At 38.1% G+C, this 24,491-nt stretch overlaps 1 protein-coding gene across 2 annotated transcripts in view; it reads left to right on the forward strand.

Moving 5' to 3' along the window:
* Positions 1-24,491, forward strand: part of ADAMTS20 (ADAM metallopeptidase with thrombospondin type 1 motif 20) — a 176,641-nt gene that overhangs the window by 20,014 nt on the left and 132,136 nt on the right. For both annotated transcript variants that reach the window (XM_027591604.2, XM_027591605.2), the window contains exon 4: positions 10,914-11,170. In XM_027591604.2, coding sequence (XP_027447405.1) covers positions 10,914-11,170 — 257 coding nt within the window. The remainder of the gene's footprint in view (positions 1-10,913; positions 11,171-24,491) is intronic.

A 24,491-nucleotide genomic window follows, 5' to 3' on the forward strand; every position in this document is an offset into this window, starting at 1 on the left:
TTGTTGAAAATTGCTATTAAATTGTTTTATAATTAGCATCTTAATTATTTTTTTGTGGCTAATGTACCTGCTTACAATTTTGTAAGATTAAGAATGTGGTCTCTGGAATCCCGAGCTATGGAGTAGCTCAATTTAGGGGCTATATTGTTCTGCATGTAATTAACACTGTCTTGCATTGTTCTTAAATTTGTTATATACCTCTGCTGTCCCACCTATTTGAAGATTGTTCCTGAAGGTAAAAGGTGGAATTTTATTCCATTTTTTTTTTTTTTTACATTCTTCACAGCAACTAATACTGCATTATGTATATAATAACTGCTGCACAAACAGATGATGACTTGTTAGTATCAAAATAACCTTTCTGCTCAGTCAGGTGTGTAAGACAAGGTTCATTCAGAAGATGATTTGGGGCCTCATACGAAGATGTAGATCAGATGGGGAAGTCAGAGAAGGCTAACCTGAAAAAATTACTCCTTACCTGAGGCCCAAAAGCTGAGCAGGAATTGGTCAGAAGAAAGGGAGAGGGCAAAAAGTATTCTAGATGGAAGCAATAGCATTGCAAATGCCTGGAGAGGAGACGGTGCTTGAACCACTTAGAGAACTAAAAGTAGTAAAGTGTGGGATACCAGGGGATGGCAAGATGATGTGATGCTGGAGAGGTAAGGAGGGGCAAGCCAATGAAGGTATCTGTAAGCCTTGTTAAGGGATTTGGGCTTTAACCAACACTAATCCAGTGAGTATTGGGAGTCCTTTCCCCCGGTAGTTCAAACTAAGGTCCTGGTATAGGGTCTGATTGTTTTTTTTTTTTTTTTTTTTTTTTTTCCTCCCCTGACCTGACTTGGCCTGGACCATTTGCTGTTATTGGTAGCAGAGCTGTAATCAGCCAGACCCACCCTGCTTGTGGGGTCAAGACAATGCAACTGGAATCATAGGCTGAGTGGCGGTGCAGGTATCCAAATTGAAACTGGGGACTGTTAGAGGAATAGATGCTGGGTAGAGAAAACGAGAATGTGCACCAACAGGTGAAGAATTGCGATTAGTATTGGGAAAACTGAGGTACTTTGAGCACTACAAAAGGAGATGCCCCAAACGTGCAAGTACAGAATGAAGGATATTCTTGACATCAGTAGATTAATAGCTACACTTGTGCTGAGAGGTGGAATGGATACAGGGCTGAGATATTAGTAACTAACATACAGGACCAGTAACATTCTTAGTGTGAAACTGTTTCTCGGGTTTTAGGTTGATTCACTTTTCTACTGTATGCAGTAATTCTGTATATATTTTAGCAAATTGGGATTATCCACTTGGCTTTTTGGGACACACATTCCTCAGTTGGAAGGCCAAGGGTAATATTCAGGTTATGATTTTCAAAATCTTATCTTGCAACAGCAAATAGAAATTTCTGAATTCTCCTTAGTATATCCTCTGCTAGTCCTGGAAGCCTCAATTCATAGCATTCAGCTGGGAAGAAAATTGATGGTGTAGGGTCAATAGTCTGCCCTTTGTCTCCCACCTCCTGGTGGGCTGGGAGAAGGAGAAGGAAAGCAGGAGCAGCACAGTGGTAAGACAGGTTCAGGTTTTCCCTGTTCCACGTGTATAAGTGAAGAAAAAGGCTGCTAAGGGGAGATACTTGTTGTTCTGCATTAATAGCTCTGGAGGCTGAGGCCTCAACCTTGCCCCAACATGGATTTGTTTATTCATTTGTTCCTTCATTTGTAAAATATTTATTGAGTACCTCCTCCACTGAAGCTACAAAGGTGCTGGGGCCTGTTTAATATGTCCCATAACCAGCCTGTACAAGTATGGGGAGGGAGGGAGGGTGTAGGAGATGAAGTCACAGTGGTAGTGGGAGGCTAGACTGAGTAGTTAATGGGTGGATCCAGGTTGTGGGACCTGAAAACTAAACAGACGAGGGGGGTACTTTAAGAAAAATTATGAATGTAAAACCTCGAGGATTCTTTTCAAGGCCTTGGAAAGGGATTTTGTAAGTGAAAGGCCAGAAGTTTAAACTTGCTTTTGGTTCATGGTGAGTCCACCCCAACACATAGGACATTGTAAATCACAGTAAGGATTTTGGCTTTAATATTGGAAGGATTTTGAACAGAAGAGGGACATTGATCAGCCCACATTTCAAAGGGATCACACAAATTGTTAAATGGAGAAAAAGACCAGCAGAACAAGGGAAGAGCAAGGAGGGTTTGGAGGATACTGCAGTAATCATGCCGAGCAAAGATGAGGTCTTGGATTTAGATGTAGCCACATGCAGTATATGTTTTGATGGTCAAGCTGACAACCGGGGCGGGGGGAGAAGGTGACTGTTGAGACTTAAGAGTGGTCAGATTATTCTAAGTAGTTTTTTAATTTTTGCCTGAGCAAATGGAAGGATAGAGTTTTACTGTGAATGGGGAAGGCTGTGGGAACTACAGGTTCAGAAGGAATATCAGGAGTTTTTTTGTTTTTGTTTTTGTTTTACATTTTGGGTTTGAGCTGCTAGTTAGATGTCCAGAGGGAGACAAGTCAAGTAGGCAACAGAAGATAAGTTGGAAGGTTGGTAAGGGGGTCTGGACTTGAAATAACAGGAATTAGAGTATCCTCCTATATTCTAAGGCTGTATGAATTCGCATAGGGAATAGACTAGAACACAGAAGAGAAAGTCTAAGAACTGAACTGTGGGGCATGCCAATGTTTAGCACTTGGGGAGGTGAGGATTAAACTAGGAAAATTTAAGAGAAGAGGCCAGGAAGATAGTAAGAAGACAGGAATGTGTGCCCCAAAGCCATGTGAAGACTTCTCAAAAAAGGTAGGACAGATTAATTGGCTAAATGGTAGGAATTCAAAGAATATGAAAATCTGGAACCAATTATTGAATTTTGCAAAGTAGGATGATTGGTGACCTCAAATGTGCTAATTGAAATGGGTTCAGTATTCTTGGCATGAATTAAACTTAAGTATTGTGAAGAGACTTAGATGAATTATTTTTAGGCTGCCTTTGTTGGGAACTAATCCTGTTGTGAAAACCTTCTTTAAAAAAGTCCTGTGTTTAAACTTTGGGATATAGCAATAGATAAAAAAAACCTATCTGAAAATAAGAGCTCAATCTGTCAATTTTAAATTATTTTTGTCAAAAATCCCGAAATAGTGCACTTTAAAAAGAAAAAAACTATGAAAAGCAATAGTAAATAAAACTTTATTTTGTTAAAGTTAGCAGATACTTCATAGGAACTTTAAAAATGTATCACTTTTATTCAGAAATGTGTCCCTATATGTAGATTTATTTTGGACTTCTGTTGGTCAATGCATTGTGCTACTACCATACTATATTTAAAACAAACTCTAAGGTCTGAAATGTGGTAGAAGAAGCCCTTGACTTGGTCAAGGTTGTCTTGGTTATTTACCCTTTGCATTTACATATAAATTTTAGAATCAGGTTGTTGGTTTCTGCAAAAGGAAAAAAATTTTTAGATTTTATTGATCAAGAGATCAGTTTGGTGAAGTGATATCTTTATAGTGTGTCTTGTAACCCATCAATATGGTATATCTTCTATTTCCCACATAATAGTTTATATATCTTTATAAAGGTGTTGTGTATCTTTTTGTTACTGAGTATTGGGTGAGATTTTTTAAGTGGTGTGATTTTTAAAATTTCATTTTTTTCTATATAAAAATACAGGCAATTTTTGTTTTTAATCAAACTTGATCATATATTCTGATAGCTTATCTGTTGATGCTTTTGGATTTGTACATGAACAATCATGTAGGCAGCTGTTTCTTTCCAATCTGTCTACCTTTTATTTCTTTTATTGCACTGGCAAGGATTTCTAGAATGAAGTTGACTAGACATGGCAATAGTGAAAATCCTTGCCTCATCACCAACTTTAGAAGGAAAGCTTTTGACATTTTCTAACCTGTGCAATGTCTGTGGAAGTTCCCCTACATTTCTAGCTTAAAAATTTTTATTATGAATGGGTGTTGAATTTTATCAAAACTATTTTCCTCTGCATATACCTCGATGATCATGTATTTTTCTCCTTTGTTCAGATAATTGATTTTTTAAAAAAGGTTTTTATTTTTTAGATTGTGCATGAGCCAGGGGGAGGGACAGAGGCAGTTGGAGAGGGAGAGAAACTCAAGCAGACTCCATGCTGAGCATGGAGCCCCACACAGGCTCAATCCCATGACCCTGAGATCATGACCTGAGCTGAAACTAAGAGTCAGACACTTAACCGACTCAGCCACCCAGGTGCGCCCAGATAATTGATTTTCAAATGGCAAGTCCACTTTGTTTTTACCAGACTAGGTTTGGTAATTTCTTTAGAATTTTTGTATGTGTGGGGCGCCTGGGTGGCTCAGATGGTTAAGCGTCTGCCTTCGGCTCAGGTCATGATCCCAGAGTCCTGGGATCGAGTCCCGCATTGGGCTCCCTGCTCCTTAGGAGCCTGCTTCTCCCTCTGCTTCTCTCTCTCTCTCTCTCTCCCTCTCTCATGAATAAATAAATAAAATCTTAAAAAAAAAATTTTTGTGTGTGTGTTCATGAGTCAATTTGGTTTGCAATTTTTCCCTTGCGTTGAAAGCAAGAAGATGGCCTGTTGAAGGGAATGAATAAAATGATGGGTATGTGAGCCGTATAAGGATGTCATCATTTTTGTTTTGCTCGCTTAATATTATAGATCTACTGACTAAACAAGCGAAGATAACTCAATAGACTTGTGGAGAGCAAGAACTGTAAATTTTTCTATCTATAGTTTTAGATTACTAATCAACCATATAGCTCATTTTACAGTTTTCCTTTGGTCTACCAAACACAGTTTAATTGCAAATGCTTAGTAAAGTACATTTTAATCTTTGGCTCTCTACTGCTTACCCATGTGATAATTCCTCATGAAAAGGAAGTAAAGACTTTAATTATTTGCAATTAGAATCTGATTCAGTATTGCTGCCCTATTTAAAGACCTGGAGACGGGAGATTGGGCTGCTCTCGCAATGAGTACAAATCCAGGGGAAACTGCACAAGCATGGTCCATGCTCTTGGCTGGTACCAGCCTGTGTTCTACTGTTTGTGAAGATCATTACTGCTGCAGTAAGAGTTGGGCCCATTGCCAGGTCAGGCGACAGATACACTTTCATGTAGAGAATATCCAGACCTTTGGACCTACCCCCAAGAAGGCTGCTTTCTTGGGCTTTTCTTTCTTGGAAGAGAGCCAGAAAACTGAAGGGCTAAAACTCCCTCATTGTGACCTGTTAGTCTGCAGTCTACAACTTTGTTTGCATATACATAAATGTACCTAGATGTTAGATTAACATCCTGATATCAAGATTGACAAAAATATTCTTTTTAAAACGCAGTGATCGATTAAATTCTGAGATGTACCATAAAATACCTATTTGAAAATAAGAATTTAGTATTCTTATACAGTATTCGGTATCAATGACTTCAAAGTTTTTTTTTCCCATGTATCTCAAACCAAAATTAGTGGACTTAATAAAAGCTGAGAAAAGCAATATGAATAAGTTAATTCCATAATACAGATATTAAGTACTATTATGATTTCAGAGTTTTAATTTTTAACATTAGTCAGTGACTGGCTTTCATTAGACCTAAGTTTTTTAATGTTAAAATTACTTTGAAAAATACCATTAGTGTTTTCTTCTTAAAAACTCTTAAGCAAATATCAAAGATTAGAAGAATATTTCACATGAGAATTCTACTTTCAGTCAAAAGTTATTTCAGGAATGACAGGTCTAGGTGGAATTAATTATAATGGCCAGAGTAGCATTTGACAAGAATGAGTTGAGGTAGAAGGTTAGATTACCTTTTTGATTTTTGGGAGTTATAACTTTATTATCCACAAAAACATTCAAGACAAACTAATAGGAAATACTCATGCTGATATTTTTAACAAGTTAGTGCTAGTGTGGAAAAATAGTATTACAGCAACACTTGAATGGTGATAGAGCAAATAGAGGTTTTAATACTTACAAATGCCCACTTTAATCTAACTGCATTTTGGGAGGTATTAGAATAGTTAGTACTTAAAATGACCTCAGTGCATTTTTGGAATGATTCTACAGGCACGAGGCAGACTGTCCAATAATGTGGGAAATCTTGTAGTTCTGGAGCAACTCCTCTAAAGTTTGGACAACAGTTAAAAGGTTATGTGTTAAATCATGAGAAGTGGTGGATTGGCTGGGCAGCTCAGTCCGTTAAGGGTCTGACTCTTAGATTTCAGCTCAGGTCATGATCTCATGGTCATGAGGTTGAGCCCTGCATTGAGCTCCATGTTGAGTGTGGAGCCTGCTTGGGATTCTCTCTCCGCCTCTTCCTCTGCCCCAACCTGTGCACCCTCTCTCCCTTAAAAAAAAAAAAAAAAAGAAATCATGATAAGTCAATATGGGTTAGAATTGGATTGCCATGAAGGCTCATCTGAAGGTAAGAAGATAAGATTAATAAGGTAGAATTCTGTACTATTGTCAGTTTTATTATGCTATATTCTAACTTTAGCCACACTTGCAAAAAAAAAAAAAAAAAAACGCACTAGAGATCGGTGTTCAACATGAATTCTGAATAAGTGATTTTTCTTCAAAGAATGAAATGTTACATTTATTTGCATTTTCAGATGCTATTTTCAGATAAATTTAACTCCTGAGACTTTCAAACATCCTTCAAGAAGCCATAGAGTAGGAGTTTGGAATATCATAATTGGCATGTATATAGTTGTCCCTTTAAATTCTTACACTTGTGTCAGTTGGCTAATTTATCTTAGTCTCACTTTGCTTAGAATTTCTGATAAGGGACAGGATTTGAAGTTGTGGAAAAAGCACTCAAAGGATTACACAGTTTTTCTATACCCTTCGAGTGTAAAGGTTGGGATGCCAAAAGCTCAAAAGAGACCACCAGTGTATGTTCCTTTCCAAGAAAGATAATCCTAAAGGTTTTGAATTTATGAATGAATGTGTACCTGTATTCAACTCCTGATCTGTGTAAGGATTCTTGATTCAACTTGTTAGGAAAACCTGTCTTCTACATCTTTGGAGTGAACTGATGGGGTGGCTTCTTGAGAATGTAGGTGAAGAAAGGGTATTTACTCTAATGCTTGACTTGTGTGCTCTTTGTCATGTCAGCCCACATAGCAGATGGAACTAGAATTTCTTGCTGGGTGTAGGATTAATGGGTGTAATTTGGGGGTTTCCAGTGTTCTTTTTCTCTTTCAGGGCCTCTAGAGTGAAAGGACAGTACTGGATCTGTTCCAAGTCTATGCACAGTAGAGCTGAATGACTTCATATTCAAATCTTGGCTCAGCTCTGATTCTGTAATTCAAGAGGCACTAGACCCCATATATTTATGAATATGACTAGCTAGTTCCTCTTTTAGTTCTGTAGGAGACATCATTTTCCGTTATGACCCTGGTTACTAAATTCTTAACATTCTACACATATTACCACATATGACCTTTAGAAGAGTCATGTGATCTGGAATTCTCATGTAATATTGAGGAAATCTGAATTCATTTCTTTGTTATGCCATTTATTTGGTGGCTACTGAAATTGCATGTAACCTGTGTCACATGTCTGTTTTAAAATGTGCACTATAATAGAAACTGATTCAGGGATGCAATGAGGACTAGTGATGTAATGATTCTTTTATGTTTCAAGTTCTGACTGGTCATGGGCAAGTCCATATTCTGCACATTTATTGCTAGTGTGTGGGGTTCTAATTAACTGGAGAACCTCTTTGAAATAAAGCTTTATAAAATACTTTATAAGCTATGTGCTATAATTCTATAAGGGTGGTGATTTCTAAAATTGACAAATCATGGAGACTATAGATTTTCATAAGTCTTTGTATTGAATACTAAGATTTTAAAAAATGTTCCAGAGTTATTTTATTACCTGTTACCTGGATAGTTGACTTTAACTTTACTGTTTCCCACTTTCTTCACATATAAAATGAGGACTCTAACAGTACCTACCTTACAAAATTAATAATAAAGGAGATAACTTATATGAAGTATACCAGTATCTGGTACATGGTAAATTACTCCTTAAGTGCTTATTAGGTTTATTATTGTTCATAGTAGTATTAATAATACAACTCCATAGCATGGCATAATAGGACATATAATCCAGAAAAGTTTAAATCCTGAGGAAATAAGTTAGATTTCATAATATCTGATATCACTATTTCAGGGCACACACAGTTCTTTGAACTGAGAGCCCTGTTGGCCATTTAACCAGTGGTTTAAATGCTGATGATCCAGAATAAGCTTCATTTGATTTTATGCTCATGTTCAAAATAGTTACATGCTTTTGGAGAAGTATAAAATTTGTTCCTGTGGTCCAATACAGAGCATTAAGTATCAGTTCTAACCTATGTAGAGACCAGAGTATTTTACTTGCTATCAGGAAAATCAAAAGCAATCTCTCCATCTTTGAATTGCTGCTATTGTACATCACAGAAGTATTCATACCCTGAATTTCTGGTCTTACAAACCTTTTGTCCCTCAGTGTGTTCCTTTCTTCCCTTTCTCTCCCAATTTTCTATCCATCCTTTCTCCTAATTTTTTTTTTCCTCTCCATGAACATTTGTTGAGCACTTACAAAAGGCATAACCCATTGCCCAACAGTGTTCTTGGTGTTTAAAGAGTTTATAGCTTGTGGGTAGTGCTGGTATGACAACATTATTTAGTGGTGGGCTGTGGGGAAGGACTTGGACTTATCAGTGTGGATCAGTGGTAATTTCTCAAGATAAAAGGGATGCTCCTGAAAATGAATTTTGTGGATGTGAATGAAGAATGAAGAGGGGTGGGACAGGGGTTGAAGTTGGTGAGGCCATTTTGGAGACTTTGTTTAATTTTGCATTAATTATTCTAATATTCTAAGGTGAGAAGGACCTAAAAGAGCTTAGAGACCTGGACACTGTTGACAATAGGAACAAAATAAGGAAAGAATTTAAAAGCGAAATGGCAAAACATTGTGACCAGATACAGAGGGTAAAAGGACAGGAAGAACTCAATGGTAGTGCATGGTTTAGCGTGAGTTATGCTTATTAGGAAGTTACTACTCATAATAATAGAGCAAATCTGGGAATAAGAAAAGAAAATTCAATATTGTATAATTTGAATATGAAGTGCCAGTAGGGCGTTTATGTAGAACTATGGGTTTTTAATTACATTGTTTAACAGCAAATTTTTTAGTAGTTTATATTAGGGATTATTTTCAACAATCTCCTTGTGTTCTATGATACACTGTTCTATTAAAAGTGTTATATTTATAGATGTAATTAAATATCTTATGTTCTGGTGGGCAGATTATCCATTGTATGATCTTGATTTGGTGGGTATGGTTTGCTCTAGATTATTTTTGGGTCCTAACACACTTGCTATTAATAAAAGATGGCACATCATTTAGCATTTGACTTGGAATGTAAATAAAGACAAGTATTTCATAAAGATGACGTAATTGACAAATGAGCTTTGAATAATGCCCAGTTGGATATTTGGAAAGGTCATTTTATCATTTGTTAACACTGCTTAATTATGAATATCAAAACATGAGATTAAATGTTTAGCCTATAAAAGTTATAGATGCTGTTTTTAAAAACATGGGTAACTAAAAAATTACAATAATAAAACAAATTTATTGCAATGGCTTAATGGACACGGAGATGTTAAAGAATTAAATAGTTCTACCCACCTTCTAGTCCCCCTCCAATACCACAATGTTAAAAGTTTGAGGTGTAGGTTGCCTGGGTGGCTCAGTTGGTTAAGCGACTGCCTTCAGCTCAGGTCATGATCCCGGAGTCCCAGGATCAAGTCCCACATCGGGCTCCCTGCTCAGTGTGGAGTCTGCTTCTCCTCTGACCCTCTCCTCTCATGCTCTCACTCTCTCTCTCAAATAAATAAAATCTTAAAAAAAAAAAAAGTTTGAGGTGTATACTTACATACATTTTTGGCTCATTATATAAATTTTTATGGCTAAAAACTTGTGTATTCTTCAGAAGTTTCTACAAAAATAAGATCATACTATACATATTACTGACACTTAAATTTTTACTTAAAAACACATGGACATCCGGGCGCCTGGGTGGCTCAGTTGGTTAAGCGACTGCCTTCGGCTCAGGTCATGATCCTGGAGTCCCGGGATCGAGTCCCGCATCGGGCTCCCTGCTCTGCAGGGGGTCTGCTTCTCCCTCTGACCCTCTTCCCTCTCATGCTCTATCTCATTCTCTCTCTCAAATAAATAAATAAAATCTTAAAAAAAAAAAAAAAAAACACATGGACATCCATATCAGACCCACAGACCTAATTCATTTTTTAATAGCTGAATAACATTTCATTATTCAGTTTTTCCTGTGTTGAGGTTGTTTGAAAAGTCATAAAATGAGTCTCTTGGGACTTTAGTTATAAAAGCCATTTATATGCAAAAGAAAAACAATGAAAACTTTCTTCCTAATATTCATACTGTATATTTCATTTTATTGTCTTACTGCTTTAGGTAGCATTACCAAAATAATACTACCTGGTAGTAGTGAGAGATGTCATATTTTAATACTTGTTAGTTTGGTATGTTACTATTTAAGAATTTAATAACAAATATCATGAATATATGAATCAGTATGAAATGCAGGACTTGGAGAGCAACCCATATGCAGCCTCTTGAACAGTCATGCTGTTTAAAAAAAAAAAAAAGACTTGGATTTTGATTTTTCTTAGGGCAATCTATGAAAATGAATATTTTATTACTAGTAATAGTGATCCTCGTGATACTGCTGCATAATAACACTGTTTAACTTCTTTTTATCCTTGTATTTCACATTGGAAGCAGATGTGTATGAAATTTTTGGCTATTTTATGCAATATTTTTAGTCCCATCTGACTTAATGGCTCTGCATTATATTCTTTTTTTCCCCCCAGAAAGTCAAATAAAGCAGACCACTTTACCCCTTCACAACCACAGCAACATGAATGATCTTAATGTAAAGAAGGAAATGGTTTTAGGATATCCTTCAAAAAATAAATCCTTGGAAGATGAAAGAAGTCAGTTACATTCCAGGAAAAAACGTTTCTTATCCTATCCAAGATACGTGGAAGTCATGGTTACAGCTGACGCTAAAATGGTTCATCATCATGGACAGAATCTGCAGCATTATGTACTAACTCTAATGTCAATTGTAAGTAAACTTGTCCTTTAAACTTTCTAAGATGTTTAATATTTTCTTCACAGTTAACTTAAGAATTACTTGAGCAACTTTTTAACACTTGAAAATCTCTGAAAACACTTATTAAAAATACTTGAATTAGGGGGCTGGGGGGATGGGTTAGCCTGGTGATGGGTATTAAAGAGGGCACATTCTGCATGGAGCACTGGGTGTTATACACAAACAATGAATCATGGAACACTACATCAAAAACTAATGATGTGATGTATGGTGATTAACATAATAATAAAAAATTAAAAAAAATACTTGAATTATTCTTTATCATGTGAATGCTTTCTGCCCCTTAGTGAAGGGTAGCACTGATCTTTTGCCCCTTGAATCTGATTTTTAAACCCTCTTATTTCTGAACAGAAGGAAGGGGATACTATTTTGCTGTTGCTACACTTGCCAAATCAGAAATCAGAGCAAATGATACTTTGTTTTTTAAGTTTTTAATTCCAGCATAGTTAACATAGTGTTATATTAGCTTCAGGTGAATAAGTATAGTGATTCAACCATTCTATACATTATTTAGTGCTCATTGTGATAAATGTACTCTTTAATCCCCATCACCTATTTCATCCACCTCCCTCTCTGGTAACTATCAGTTCTCTATTGTTAAGGGCCTATTTCTTGGTTTCTCTTTTTTTTTTTTTTTTCCTTTGCTTGTTTGTTAAATTCCACATGGAAGTGAGACCATTTGATATTTGTCTTTCTCTGACTTAATTTGCTTAGCATTATACTCTCTAGCTCCATCCATGTTGTTGCAAATGGCAAGGTTTCATTTCTAATGGCTGAATAATATTCCATTTGTGTGTGTGTGTGTGTGTACACACCACCTCTTCTTTATCCATTCATGTATTAGTGGACACGGGCTATTTCCATAATTTGGCTGTTGTAAATAATGCTGCCTTAAACATAGGGGTGTGTGTATCTCTTTGAATTAGTGTTTTTGTATTTTTGGGCAAATACTCAGTGTGATTACTGGATTGTAGGGTATTTCTATTAACTTTTTTAAAAAATTTTTTTATTATGTTAATCACCATATATTACATAATTTGTTTTGGTGTACTGTTCCATGATTGTTTGTTCATAACACCCAGTGCTCCATGCAGAATGTGCCCTCCTCAATACCCATCACCAGGCTAACCCATCCCCCCACCCTCCTCCCCTCCAGAAACCTCAGTTTGTTTTTCAGAGTCCATCATCTCTCCTGGTTCGTCTCCCCCTCTGACTTACTCCCCTTCATTCTTCCTCTCCTGCTATCTTCTTCTTTTTCTTTTTTCTTAAAATATGTTGCATTATTTGTTTCAGAAGTACAGATCTGTGATTCAGCAGTCTTACACAATTCACAGCGCTCACCGTAGCACATATCTTCCCCAATGTCCATCACCCAGCCACCCCATCCCTCCCACCCCTGACCACTCCAGCAACCCTCAGTTTGTTCCTGAGATTAAGAATTCCTCATATCAGTGAGGTCATATGATACATGTCTTTCTCTGATTGACTTATTTGACTCAGCATAATACCCTCCAGTTCCATCCACGTCGTTGCAAATGGCAAGATCTCATTCCTTTTGATGGCTGCATAATATTCCATTGTGTATATATACCACCTCTTCTTTATCCATTCATCTGTCGATGGACATCTTGACTCTTTCCACAGTTTGGCTATGGTGGACATTGCTGCTATAAACATTGGGGTGCACGTACCCCTTCGGGTCCCTACATTTGTATCTTTGGGGTAAATACCCAGAAGTGCAATTGCTGGATCGAATGGTAGCTCTAATTTCAACTGTTTGAGAAACCTCCATACTGTTTTCCAGAGGGGTTGCACCAGCTTGCATTCCCACTAACAGTGTAGGAGGGTTCCCCTTTCTCCGCATCCCCGCCAACATCTGTCGTTCCCTGACTTGTTAATTTTAGCCATTCTGACTGGTGTGAGGTGGTATCTCATTGAGGTTTTGATTTGGATTTCCCTCATGCCAAGCGATGTTGAGCACTTTTTCATGTGCCTGTTGGCCATTTGGATGTCTTCTTTGGAAAAATGTCTGTTCATGTCTTCTGCCCATTTCTTGATTGGATTATTTGTTCTTTGGGTGTTGAGTTTGATAAGTTCTTTATAGATTTTGGATACTAGCCCTTTATCTGATATGTCATTTGCAAATATTTTCTCCCATTCTGTCGGTTGTCTTTTGGTTTTGTGGACTGTTTCTTTTGCTGTGCAAAAGCTTTTTATCTTGATGAAATCCCAATAGTTCATTTTTGCCCTGGCTTCCTGTGTCTTTGGTGATGTTTCTAGGAAGAAGTTGCTGTGGCTGAGGTCGAAGAGGTTGCTACCTGTGTTCTCCTTTAGGATTTGGATGGACTCCTGTCTCACGTTTAGGTCTTTCAACCATTTGGAGTCTATTTTTGTGTGTGGTGTAAGGAAATGGTCCAGTTTCATTCTTCTGCATGTGGCTGTCCAATTTTCCCAGCACCATTTGTTGAAGAGACTGTCATTTTTCCACTGGACATTCTTTCCTGCTTTGTCAAAGATAAGTTGACCATAGAGTTGAGGGTCCATTTCTGGGCTCTCTAGTCTGTTCCATTGATCTATGTGTCTGTTTTTGTGCCAGTACCATACTGTCTTGATGATGACAGCTTTGTAATAGAGCTGGAAGTCCGGAATTGTGATGCCGCCAGCTTTGCTTTTCTTTTTCAATATTCCTCTGGCTATTCGGGGTCTCTTCTGGTTCCATACAAATTTTAGGATTATTTGTTCCATTTCTTTGAAAAAAGTGGATGGTATTTTGATGGGGATTGCATTGAATGTGTAGATTGCTCTAGGTAGCATTGACATCTTCACAGTGTTGGTTCTTCCAATCCATGAGCATGGAACGTTTTTCCATTTCTTTGTGTCTTCTTCAATTTCTTTCCTGAGTATTTTATAGTTTTCTGAGTACAGATCCTTTGCCTCTTTGGTTAAATTTATTCCTAGGTATCTTATGGTTTTGGGTGCAATTGTGAATGGGATCGACTCCTTGATTTGTCTCTCTTCTGTCTTGTTGTTGGTGTATAGGAATGCCACTGATTTCTGTGCATTGATTTTATAGCCTGCTACTTGACTGAATTCCTGTATGAGTTCTAGCAGTTTTGGGGTGGAGTCTTTTGGGTTTTCCATATAAAGTATCATATCATCTGCAAAGAGTGAGAGTTTGACTTCCTCTTTGCCGATTTGGATGCCTTTGATTTCTTTTTGTTGTCTGATTGCTGTGGCTAGGACTTCTAATACTATGTTGAATAGCAGTGGTGAGAGTGGACATCCCTGCCGCGTTCCTGACCTTAGGGGAAAAGCTCTCAGCTTTTCCCCATTGAGAATGATATTCGCTGTAGGTTTTTCATAGATGGCTTTTATGATATTGAGGTATGTACCCTCTATCCCTATACTCTGAAGAGTTTTGATCAAGAAAGGATGCTGTACTTTGTCAAATGCTTTTTCTGCATCTATTGAGAGGATCATATGATTCTTGTTCTTTCTTTTGTTAATGTATCGTATCACGTTGATTGATTTGCGGATGTTGAACCAGCCTTGCAGCCCAGGGATAAATCCCACTTGGTCGTGGTGAATAATCCTTTTAATGTACTGTTGGATCCTATTGGCTAGTATTTTGGTGAGAATTTTTGCATCCATGTTCATCAAGGATATTGGTCTGTAATTCTCCTTTTTGATGGGATCTTTGTCTGGTTTTGGGATCAAGGTAATGGTGGCCTCATAAAATGAATTTGGAAGTTTTCCTTCCATTTCTATTTTTTGGAACAGTTTCAGGAGAATAGGTATTAATTCTTCTTTAAATGTCTGGTAGAATTCCCCCGGGAAGCCATCTGGCCCTGGGCTTTTGTTTGTTGGGAGATTTTTGATGACTGCTTCAATTTCATTAGTGGGTATAGGTCTGTTCAGGTTTTCTATTTCTTCCTGGTTCAGTTTTGGTAGTTGATACCTCTCTAGGAATGCACCCATTTCTTCCAGGTTATCTAATTTGCTGGCATAGAGTTGCTCATAATATGTTCTTATAATTGTTTGTATTTCTTTGGTGTTGGTTGTGATCTCTCCTCTTTCATTCATGATTTTGTTGATTTGGATCATTTCTCTTTTCTTTTTGATCAGTCTGGCCAGGGGTTTATCAATCTTGTTAATTCTTTCAAAGAACCAGCTCCTACTTTCGTTGATCTGTTCTACTGTTCTTTTGGTTTCTATTTCATTGATTTCTGCTCTGATCTTTATTATTTCTCTTCTCCTGCTGGGTTTAGGCTTTATTTGCTGTTCTTTCTCCAGCTCCTTTAGGTGTAGGGTTAGATTGTGTATTTGAGACCTTTCTTGTTCCTTGAGAAAGGCTTGTCTTGCTATATACTTTCCTCTCAGGACTGCCTTTGCTGTATCCCAAAGATTTTGTGTTTTCATTTTCATTGGTTTCCATGAATTTTTTTAATTCTTCTTTAATTTCCTGGTTGACCCATTCATTCTTTAGTAGGATGCTCTTTAGCCTCCATGTATTTGAGTTCTTTCCGACTTTCCTCTTGTGACTGAGTTCTAGTTTCAAAGCATTGTGGTCTGAAAATATGCAGGGAATGATCCCAATCTTTTGGTACCGGTTGAGACCTGATTTGTGACCTAGGATGTGATCAATTCTGGAGAATGTTCCATGGGCACTAGAGAAGAATGTGTATTCCGTTGCTTTGGGATGGAATGTTCTGAATATGTCTGTGAAGTCCATTTGGTCCAGTGTGTCATTTAAAGTCTTTATATCCTTGTTGATCTTTTGCTTAGATGATCTGTCCATTTCAGTCAGGGGGGTGTTAAAGTCCCCCACTATTATTGTATTGTTGTCAATGTGTTTCTTTGCTTTTGTTATTATTTGCCTTATATAATTGGCTGCTCCCATGTTTGGGGCATAGATATTTACAATTGTTAGATCTTCTTGTTGGATAGACCCTTTAAGTAAGATATAGTGTCCTTCCTCATCTCTTATTACAGTCTTTGTTTTAAAATCTAGTTTGTCTGATATAAGGATTGCCACCCCAGCTTTCTTTTGGTGTTCATTAGCAAGGTAAATGGTTTTCCACCCCCTCACTTTCAATCTGGGGGTGTCTTTGGGTCTAAAATGAGTCTCTTGCAGACAGCATATGGATGGGTCTTGTTTTTTAATCCGATCTGATAGCCTGTGTCTTTTGATTGGGGCATTGAGCCCATTTACATTCAGGGTAACTATTGAAAGGTATGAATTTAGTGCCATTGTATTGCCTGTAAGGTGACTGTTACTGTATGTTGTCTGTATTCCTTTCTGATCTTTGCTGCTTTTAGGCTCTCTCTTTGCTTAGAGGACCCCTTTCAATATTTCTTGGAGGGCTGGTTTCATGTTTGCAAATTCCTTTAATTTTTGTTTGTTCTGGAAGCTTTTAATCTCTCCTTCTATTTTCAATGACAGCCTAGCTGGATATAGTATTCTTGGCTGCATATTTTTCTCGTTTAGTGCTCTGAAGATATCTTGCCAGTCCTTTCTGGCCTGCCAGGTCTCTGTGGATAGGTCTGTTGCCAATCTAATATTTTTACCATTGTAGGTTACATATGTCTTCTCCCGAGCTGCTTTCAGGATTTTCTCTTTGTCTGTGAGACTCGTAAGTTTTACTATTAGATGTCGGGGTGTTGACCTATTTTTATTGATTTTGAGAGGGGTTCTCTGTGCCTCCTGGATTTTGATGCCTGTTTCCTTCCTCACATTAGAGAAGTTCTCTGCTATTATTTGCTCCAATATACCTTCTGCCCCTCTTTCTCTTTCTTCTTCTTCTGGGATCCCAATTATTCTAATGTTGTTTCGTCTTATCGAATCACTTATCTCTCGAATTCTGCCCTCGTGATCCTGTAGTTGTTTCTCCCTCTTTTTCTCAGCCTCTTTACTTTCCATCATTTGGTCTTCTATATCACTGATTCTCTCTTCTGCCTCATTTATCCTAGCAGTTAGTGCCCCCATTTTTGATTGCACCTCATCAATAGCCTTTTTGATTTCGACTTGGTTAGATTTTAGTTCTTTTATTTCTCCAGAAAGGGTTTCTCTAATAACTTCCACGCTTTTTTCAAGCCCAGCTAGTATCTTTAAAGTCATGATTCTGAACTCTAGGTCCGACATCGTACTAATGTCCGTATTGAGTAGGTCCCTGGCTGACGGTACTATCTCTTGTTCTTTTTGCTGAGGTGATTTTTTTCGTCTTGTCATTTTGTCCAGAGGAGAATAGATGAATGAGAGAACAAAATGCTAACAGGTTTACAACGTCCCCAGCAAATATACTGTATACAAATCCGAAAAGACCTGAAACCAGGGGAAAAGAAAGGGAAAGAAAGAAAAAAGAAAGAGAAAAAAAAAAAAGAAAAGAAAAAGGTAAAAACAAAAACAGAACAATACAAAAAAAGCAGAGTGTGATCAAATATGATCAGGCTAGTGCATAGATCAGTGCCACACACTAGATTTTGGGCGTATTTTGGTCTGTTAGAAAAAAGTGCCTCCTAAAATTTTAAAGGAAGAAAGACATATGTACAAAATAAGGGTTGCTACAATGAAGGGATAGAAGATGACTGTAAAGATGAGAATTATAATAGATTTTATAAAAGGACTTGATAAGATAAGAAGTTTGAAAAAAGAAAGAAGATTAAAAAAAAAAAAAGAAAGAAAAAAGGGAGAGAATGTGATCAGGCAGGAGACTAGAACAGAGCCATACACTAGTGATTTAGGGTATATTTTTATCTGTTAGAAGAAACTGTATCTCAAAATTTTAAAGAGAGAACAACTTATATATATATGCCAAAAATAAGGCTAACTACTATGAAGGGATAAAATATGACTCTAAAAATGAAAAATAAAAAATGTTTTTTTTTTAAAAGGGATTGATAAGATGTTGGTTGAAAAAGGGAAAAAGAAAAAGAAAAAAAAACAGTTAACAAAAATTAACTTTGATGAACTAATGAATCATGGTAAAAAAAAGCCATGAAGTCTATGTGCAGTATTCCCCTAGCGCTGGAGTTCTCCCGTTCTCCTTGATCGGTAAACTTGGTCTTGGCTTGCTGGCTGTTTGTGTTGATCTTCTGGGGGAGGGGCCTGTTGCTGTGGTTTCCAAATGTCTTTGCCGGAGGCGGAATTGCCCCGCCCTTGTCGGTCTGGGCTAAGCAAGCTGCTCGGGTTTGATCTCAGGAGCTTTTGTTCCCTGCAAGCTCTCCGTACAGCCTTGGAGGACCAGGGCGAAAATGGTGGCCTCCCAATCTCCGCCCGGAGGAGCTGAGAACTCGGTGCCCCGTTCCTCAGTGCGCCCCCAGAGAAAAGCAGTCACTCCCTTGTCCTTGGTCTCCGGCAGCACTCCGTGCTCACCCGGCCTGTGACCGAGCGTTTGTATCTCTGGCACCTGACCCCGTGTGGAGTCCCCAAACCCAGCAGATCCCTGCGGTGCGTTCCCGCGCCGCTCCTCCCCGGGAAGGAAGGGGAGTCTCCCCGGATCTGCCGCCTGTTGGGTCCCTGCTGCAAGAGCAGTGGCCCGACCGGGCCGCGGATCACAGTTTATGGCAACCCCGAGCTGAGAGCCCGCGCCTCGGCTCCGTCTCTGCAGCCGTCTTCCCCGCTCCGATACCTGGGAGCTCTGCCGCACTCAGGCACCCCCGGTCTTTCTGTGACCCCAAGGGTCCTGAGACCCCACTGTCCCGCGAGGGTTCCACCCCCGCTTAGCCACTGGAGCGACGTCCCTCAGCGGAGCCGACTTCTAAAAGGTCCGATTTTGTGCTCCGCGGCTCTATCACTTGCCAGAAGCGGCCGGCGGAGGCCCCTCCCCCGCCGTCTATCCTCCCAAATATCGCCTCAGATTCACTTCTCCGCACATCCTACCTTCCAGTAAGTGGTCGCTTCTCTGTTCAGAGTGTTGTTGCTACTCTCCTCTTTGATCTCCTGTTGAGTTCGTAGGTGTTCAGAATGGTTTGATCCCTATTCAGCTGAATTCCAGAGACCAGACGAAATCTAGGTCTCCTACTCCTCCGCCATCTTGCTCCGGCCCCCTCTATTAACTTTTTGAGGAACCTCCACACTGTTTTCTATAGTGGCTACACCAGTTTGTCTTCCCAGGAATGGTGAAAGAGGGTTCCTTTTTCTCCACATCCTCACCAACATTTGTTGTTTTTTGTGCTTTTGATTTTAGCTATTCTGACCGGTGTGAGGTGGTATCTCATTGTAGTTTTGATTTGCATTTCCCTGATGATGAGAGTAATGTTGAGCATCTTTTCCTGTGTTGGCCATTTGGATGTCTTTGGAGAAATGTCTGTTCATGTCTTCTGCCCATTTTTTAATTGGATTATTTTTAAGGTATTGAGTTGTATCAGATCTTTATATATTTTGGATACTACTCTTTATTGAATATGCCATTTGCAAATGTCTTCTCCCATTCCATAGGTTGCTTTTTAGTTTTGTTGATTGTTTCCTTTGCTATGCAGAAGCTTTGTAATTTTTTTTTTAGAAGCTTTGGTATTTTGATGTAGTCCCAATAGTTTTATTTTCCTTGCTTTAGGAGACATCTCTAAAAAAAACTGTTAGTATGGCTGATGCCAGAGAAATGCTGCCTGTGTTCTCTTCTAGGATTTTTATGGTTTCAGGTCTCACATTTAGGTCTTTAATCCATTTTGAGTTTATTTTTGTGCATGGTGTGATAAAGAGATCCGGTTTCATTCTTTTGCCTGTAGTTGTCCAGTTTTCCCAGCACCATTTGTTGAAGAGATTGTCTTTTTCCCATTGGATATTCTTTCCTGCTTTGCTGAAGATTAATTGACCATATGGTTGTGGATGTACTTCTGGGTTTTCTGTTCTATTGATCTACATGTCTATTTTTATGCCAGTACTGTATTATTTTAATTACTACAGCTTTGTAATATAACCTGAAGTCTGGAATTGTGATGTCTTCAGTTTTGCTTTTCTTTTTAAGATGCTTTGGTTATTCAGGGTCTTTTGTGGTTCCATACAAATTTTAGGATTGTTTGTTCTAGCTCTGTGAAAAATGCCATTGGTATTTTGATAGGGATTGCATTAAATGTGTAGATTACTTTGGATAGTATAGGAATTTTAACAATATTTGTTCTTCCAGTCCATGAGCATGGAATGCCTTGCCATTTCTTTGGATCTTCTTGATCCAAAGAATCAGTGTTTTATAGTTTTTAGAGTATAGGCCTTTCACCTCTTTGGTTAAGCTTCCTAGGTATTTGGTTTTTTAGAACACCTGTAAATGGGATTATTTTCTTTTTCTGCTTCATTATTGGTGTATAAAAATGGAACAAATTTCTGTACATCGATTTTTGTATCCTGTGACTTTACTGAATTCATTTATCAGTTCTAGTAGTATTTTGGAGTCTTTAGGGTTTTCTACATATAGTATCACCCCATCTGCAAATAGCGAACGTTTTACTTCTTAACAATTTGGATGCCTATTATTTTGTTTGTTGTCTAATTGCTGTGGCTAGAATTTCCAGTACTATGTTGAATAAAAGTAATAAGAGTAGACACCCTTGTTATGTTCCTGATTTTAGAGGAAAAGCTCTGTTTTTCCCCATTGAGTATGATTTTGCCTGTGGGTTTTACTTTCCTCTTTCTTTTTTTAAAGATTTTATTTATTTGAGTGAGCACACAAACAGGGGGAGGGGCAGAGGGAGAGAGACAAGCAGACTCCCCACTGAATGGGGAGCCCAAGATGAGGCTCGATCCCAGGACCCTGAGATCATGACCTGAGCTGAAGTCAGATACTTGACCAACTGAGCCACCCAGGTACCCCAGCCGTGGGTTTTTCATATAAGGCCTTTATTATGTTGAGGTAGGTTTTCTCTAAACCTATTTTGTTAAGGGTTTTTATCATGAATGGATGTTTTACTTTGTCAAATGCTTTTTTCCGCATCTATTCAAATGAGCATATGGTTTTTATCCTTATTGACGTGATGTATCACATTGATTGATTTGCGAATATTGAACCATCCTTGCATCCCAGGAAAAAATCCTGCTTGATCGTGGTGAATGATTTTTTTTTTTTTAAATGTATTGTTGGATTCAGTTTGCTAGTATTTTGTTGAGGATTTTTGCATCTATGTTCATCAGAGATACTGGCCTGTAGTTCTATTTTTGTGTGCTATCTCTATCTGGTTTTTGTATCAGGATGCTACTGGCCTCATAAAATGAATTTGGAAATTTTCCTTCTGCTTCTATTTTTTGGAATAGTTTGAGGAGAATAGATATTAACTCTTTAAATATTTGGAATTCACCTGTGAAGCCATCTGGTCCTGGACTTCTGTTTATTGGGAGTTTTTTGATTACTGATTCAATTTCATTCCCGGTAATCAGTCTGTTCAAAGTTTCTATTCCTGCTTCAGTTTTGATAGGTTATATGTTTTTAAGGAATTCATTTCTTTAAGGTTGTCCAATTTGTTGGCATATAACTTTTTATAATCCCTTAAAACTGTATTTCTGTGGTGTTGGTGTTTCATTTGTGACATTTGTGACTTTATTTGGATCCTCTTTTGTGATGAGTCTGACTAGAGGTTTATCCATTTTGTTCTTTCAAAGAACTGGCTCCTGCTTTTACTGATCTATTTTTTTTTTAATTTCTATATTTGTGCTCTAATCTTTATTTCCTTTCTTCTGCTGGTTTTGGGTTTTTTTCTTTTTCTAGCTCCTTTATGTGTAAGGTTAGGTTGTTCATTTGACAGTTTTCTTCTTACGGTAGGCCTGTATTGCTATAGACTTCCTTATTAGAACCACTTTTGCTGCATCCCAAAGATTTTGGACCATTGTTTTCATTTTCATTGGGAGAAATGACATTTTAAATTGTAAATGTATTTATGGGGATAAAAGGGTAGGTTATTACTGAGAGCTGCTTTAGCAAATTTGGAACATAAGATCACAGTAGCTGTGAGAGCTCTTGATCTGATATTAACATCTCTGTTGAGCAGGGGTGGTGGCAGTATCCCTGGAACAGAATTCTAGTCCTAGTGAAGGACCTGTACAATATTCTATACATACACCTACTTAAATCTGTTGTCTGGGACATTTCTGGATTTAGGACTGTTCTGGAGTAATTACTAAAAGCCACCCCCCTTTTGTGCTCAGGAGTCTCCTGGTTTAGTTAATGAATTAGTCACTTATTTATATAGAGTTAGGGTATTGGAACTTATCTAATGGCTAGAAGTACCTCTATTCACATTTAGGGAATTCAGGCCCACTTTTTTTTATTTTATTATGTTAGTCACCATACAATACATCATTAGTTTTTGATGTGGTGATCCATGATCCATTGTTTTCGTATAACACCCAGTGCTCCATGCAGTATATGCCCTCCTTAATACCCATCACCACGCTAACCAATCCCCCGTTCCCCCCTCCCCTCTAGAACCCTGTTTGTTTCTCAGAGTCCATAGTCTCTCATGGTTCATCTCTCCCTCCAATTCCCCCCCCTTCATTTTGCCCTTCCTTCTCCTAATGTCCTCCATACTATTATGTTCCACAAATAAGTGAAAGCACATGATAATTGACTTTCTCTGCTTGACTTATTTCACTTAATATAATTTCCTCCAGTCCCATCCATGTTGATGTAAAAGTTGGGTATTCATCCTTTCTGATGGCTGAGTAATATTCCATTGTATATATGGACCACATCTTCTTTATCCATTCATCTACTGAAGGGCATCTCGGCTCTTTCCAGTTTGGCTATTGCGGACATTGCTGCTATGAACATTGGGGTGCATATGGCCCTTCTTTTCACTGCATCTGTGTCTTTGGGGTAAATACCCAGGAGTGCAATTGCTGGGTCATAGGGTAGCTCTATTTTTAAGTTTTTGAGGCACCTCCATACTGTTTTCCAAAGTTGCTGTACCAACTTGCATTCCCGCCAACAGTGTAAGAGGGTTCCCCTATCTCTACAACCTCTCCAACATTTGTTGTTTCTTGCCTTGTCAATTTTTGCCATTCTAACTGGTGTAAGGTGGTATCTCAATGTGGTTTCGATTTGAATTTCCCTGATGGCTAATGATGATGAACATTTTTTCATGTGTCTGTTAGCCATTTGTATGTCTTCTTTGGAGAAGTGTCTGTTCACGTCTTCTGCCCATTTTTTGACTTGATTATTTGGTTTTTGGGTGTTGAGTTCGAGAAGTTCTTTGTAGATCTTGGAAATCAGCACTTTGTAATGTTCAAATGTTCAAATATCTTCTCCCATTCTGTGGGTTGCCTCTTTGTTTTGTTGACTGTTTCCTTTGCTGTGCAGAAGCTTTTTATCTTGATGAAGTCCCAAAAGTTCATTTTTGCTTTTGTTTCGCTAGCTTTTGGAGATGTATCTTGAAAGAAGTTGCTGTGGCCGATGTCAAAGATTGATGCAGAAAAAGCATTTGACAAAATACAACATCCTTTCCTGATTAAAACTCTTCAGAGTATAGGTATAGAGGGAACATTCCTCAAGTTCATAAAATCCATCTATGAAAAACCCACAGCGAATATCATCCTCAACGGGGAAAAGCTGAGAGCCTTTCCCTTAAGATCAGGAACATGTCAAGGATGCCCACTCTCGCCACTCTTGTTCAACATAGTACTAGAAGTCCTAGCAACAGCAATCAGACAACAAAAAGGAAGAAAATGTATTCAAATTGGCAAAGAAGTCAAACTCTCTCTTTTTGCAGACAACAAGATACTTTATGTGGAAAACCCAAAAGACTCCACCCCCAAATTACTAGAACTCATACAGCGATTCAGTAATGTGGCAGGATACAAAGTGCGCAGAAATCAGTTGCTTCCTTTAACAATGCAACTGTAGAAAGAGAAATTAGAGAAACGATTCCATTTACAATAGCACCAAAAACCGTAAGATACCTCAGAATAAACCTAACCAAAGAGGTAAAGGATCTATACTCTAGGAACTACAGAACACTCATGAAAGAAATTGAAGAAGACACAAAAAGATGGAAAAATATTCATGCTCATCGATAGGAAGAATAAACATTGTTAAAATGTCTATGCTACCCAGAACAATCTATACCTTCAGTGCCATCCCGATCAAAATTCCAATGACAGTTTTCAAAGTGCTAGAACGAACAATCCTAAAATTTGTACGGAATCAGAAAAGACCCCGTATCACCAAGGAAATGTTGAAAAAGAAGAACAAAGCTGGGGGCATCACGTTGCCCAATTTCAAGCTGTGTTACAAAGCTGTGATCACCAAGACAGCCTGGTACTGTCACAAAAACAGACATATAGACCAATGGA

The sequence above is a fragment of the Zalophus californianus genome, chromosome 9 (assembly GCF_009762305.2).
Source record: "Zalophus californianus isolate mZalCal1 chromosome 9, mZalCal1.pri.v2, whole genome shotgun sequence".
Taxonomy (NCBI): Eukaryota; Metazoa; Chordata; class Mammalia; order Carnivora; family Otariidae; genus Zalophus; species Zalophus californianus.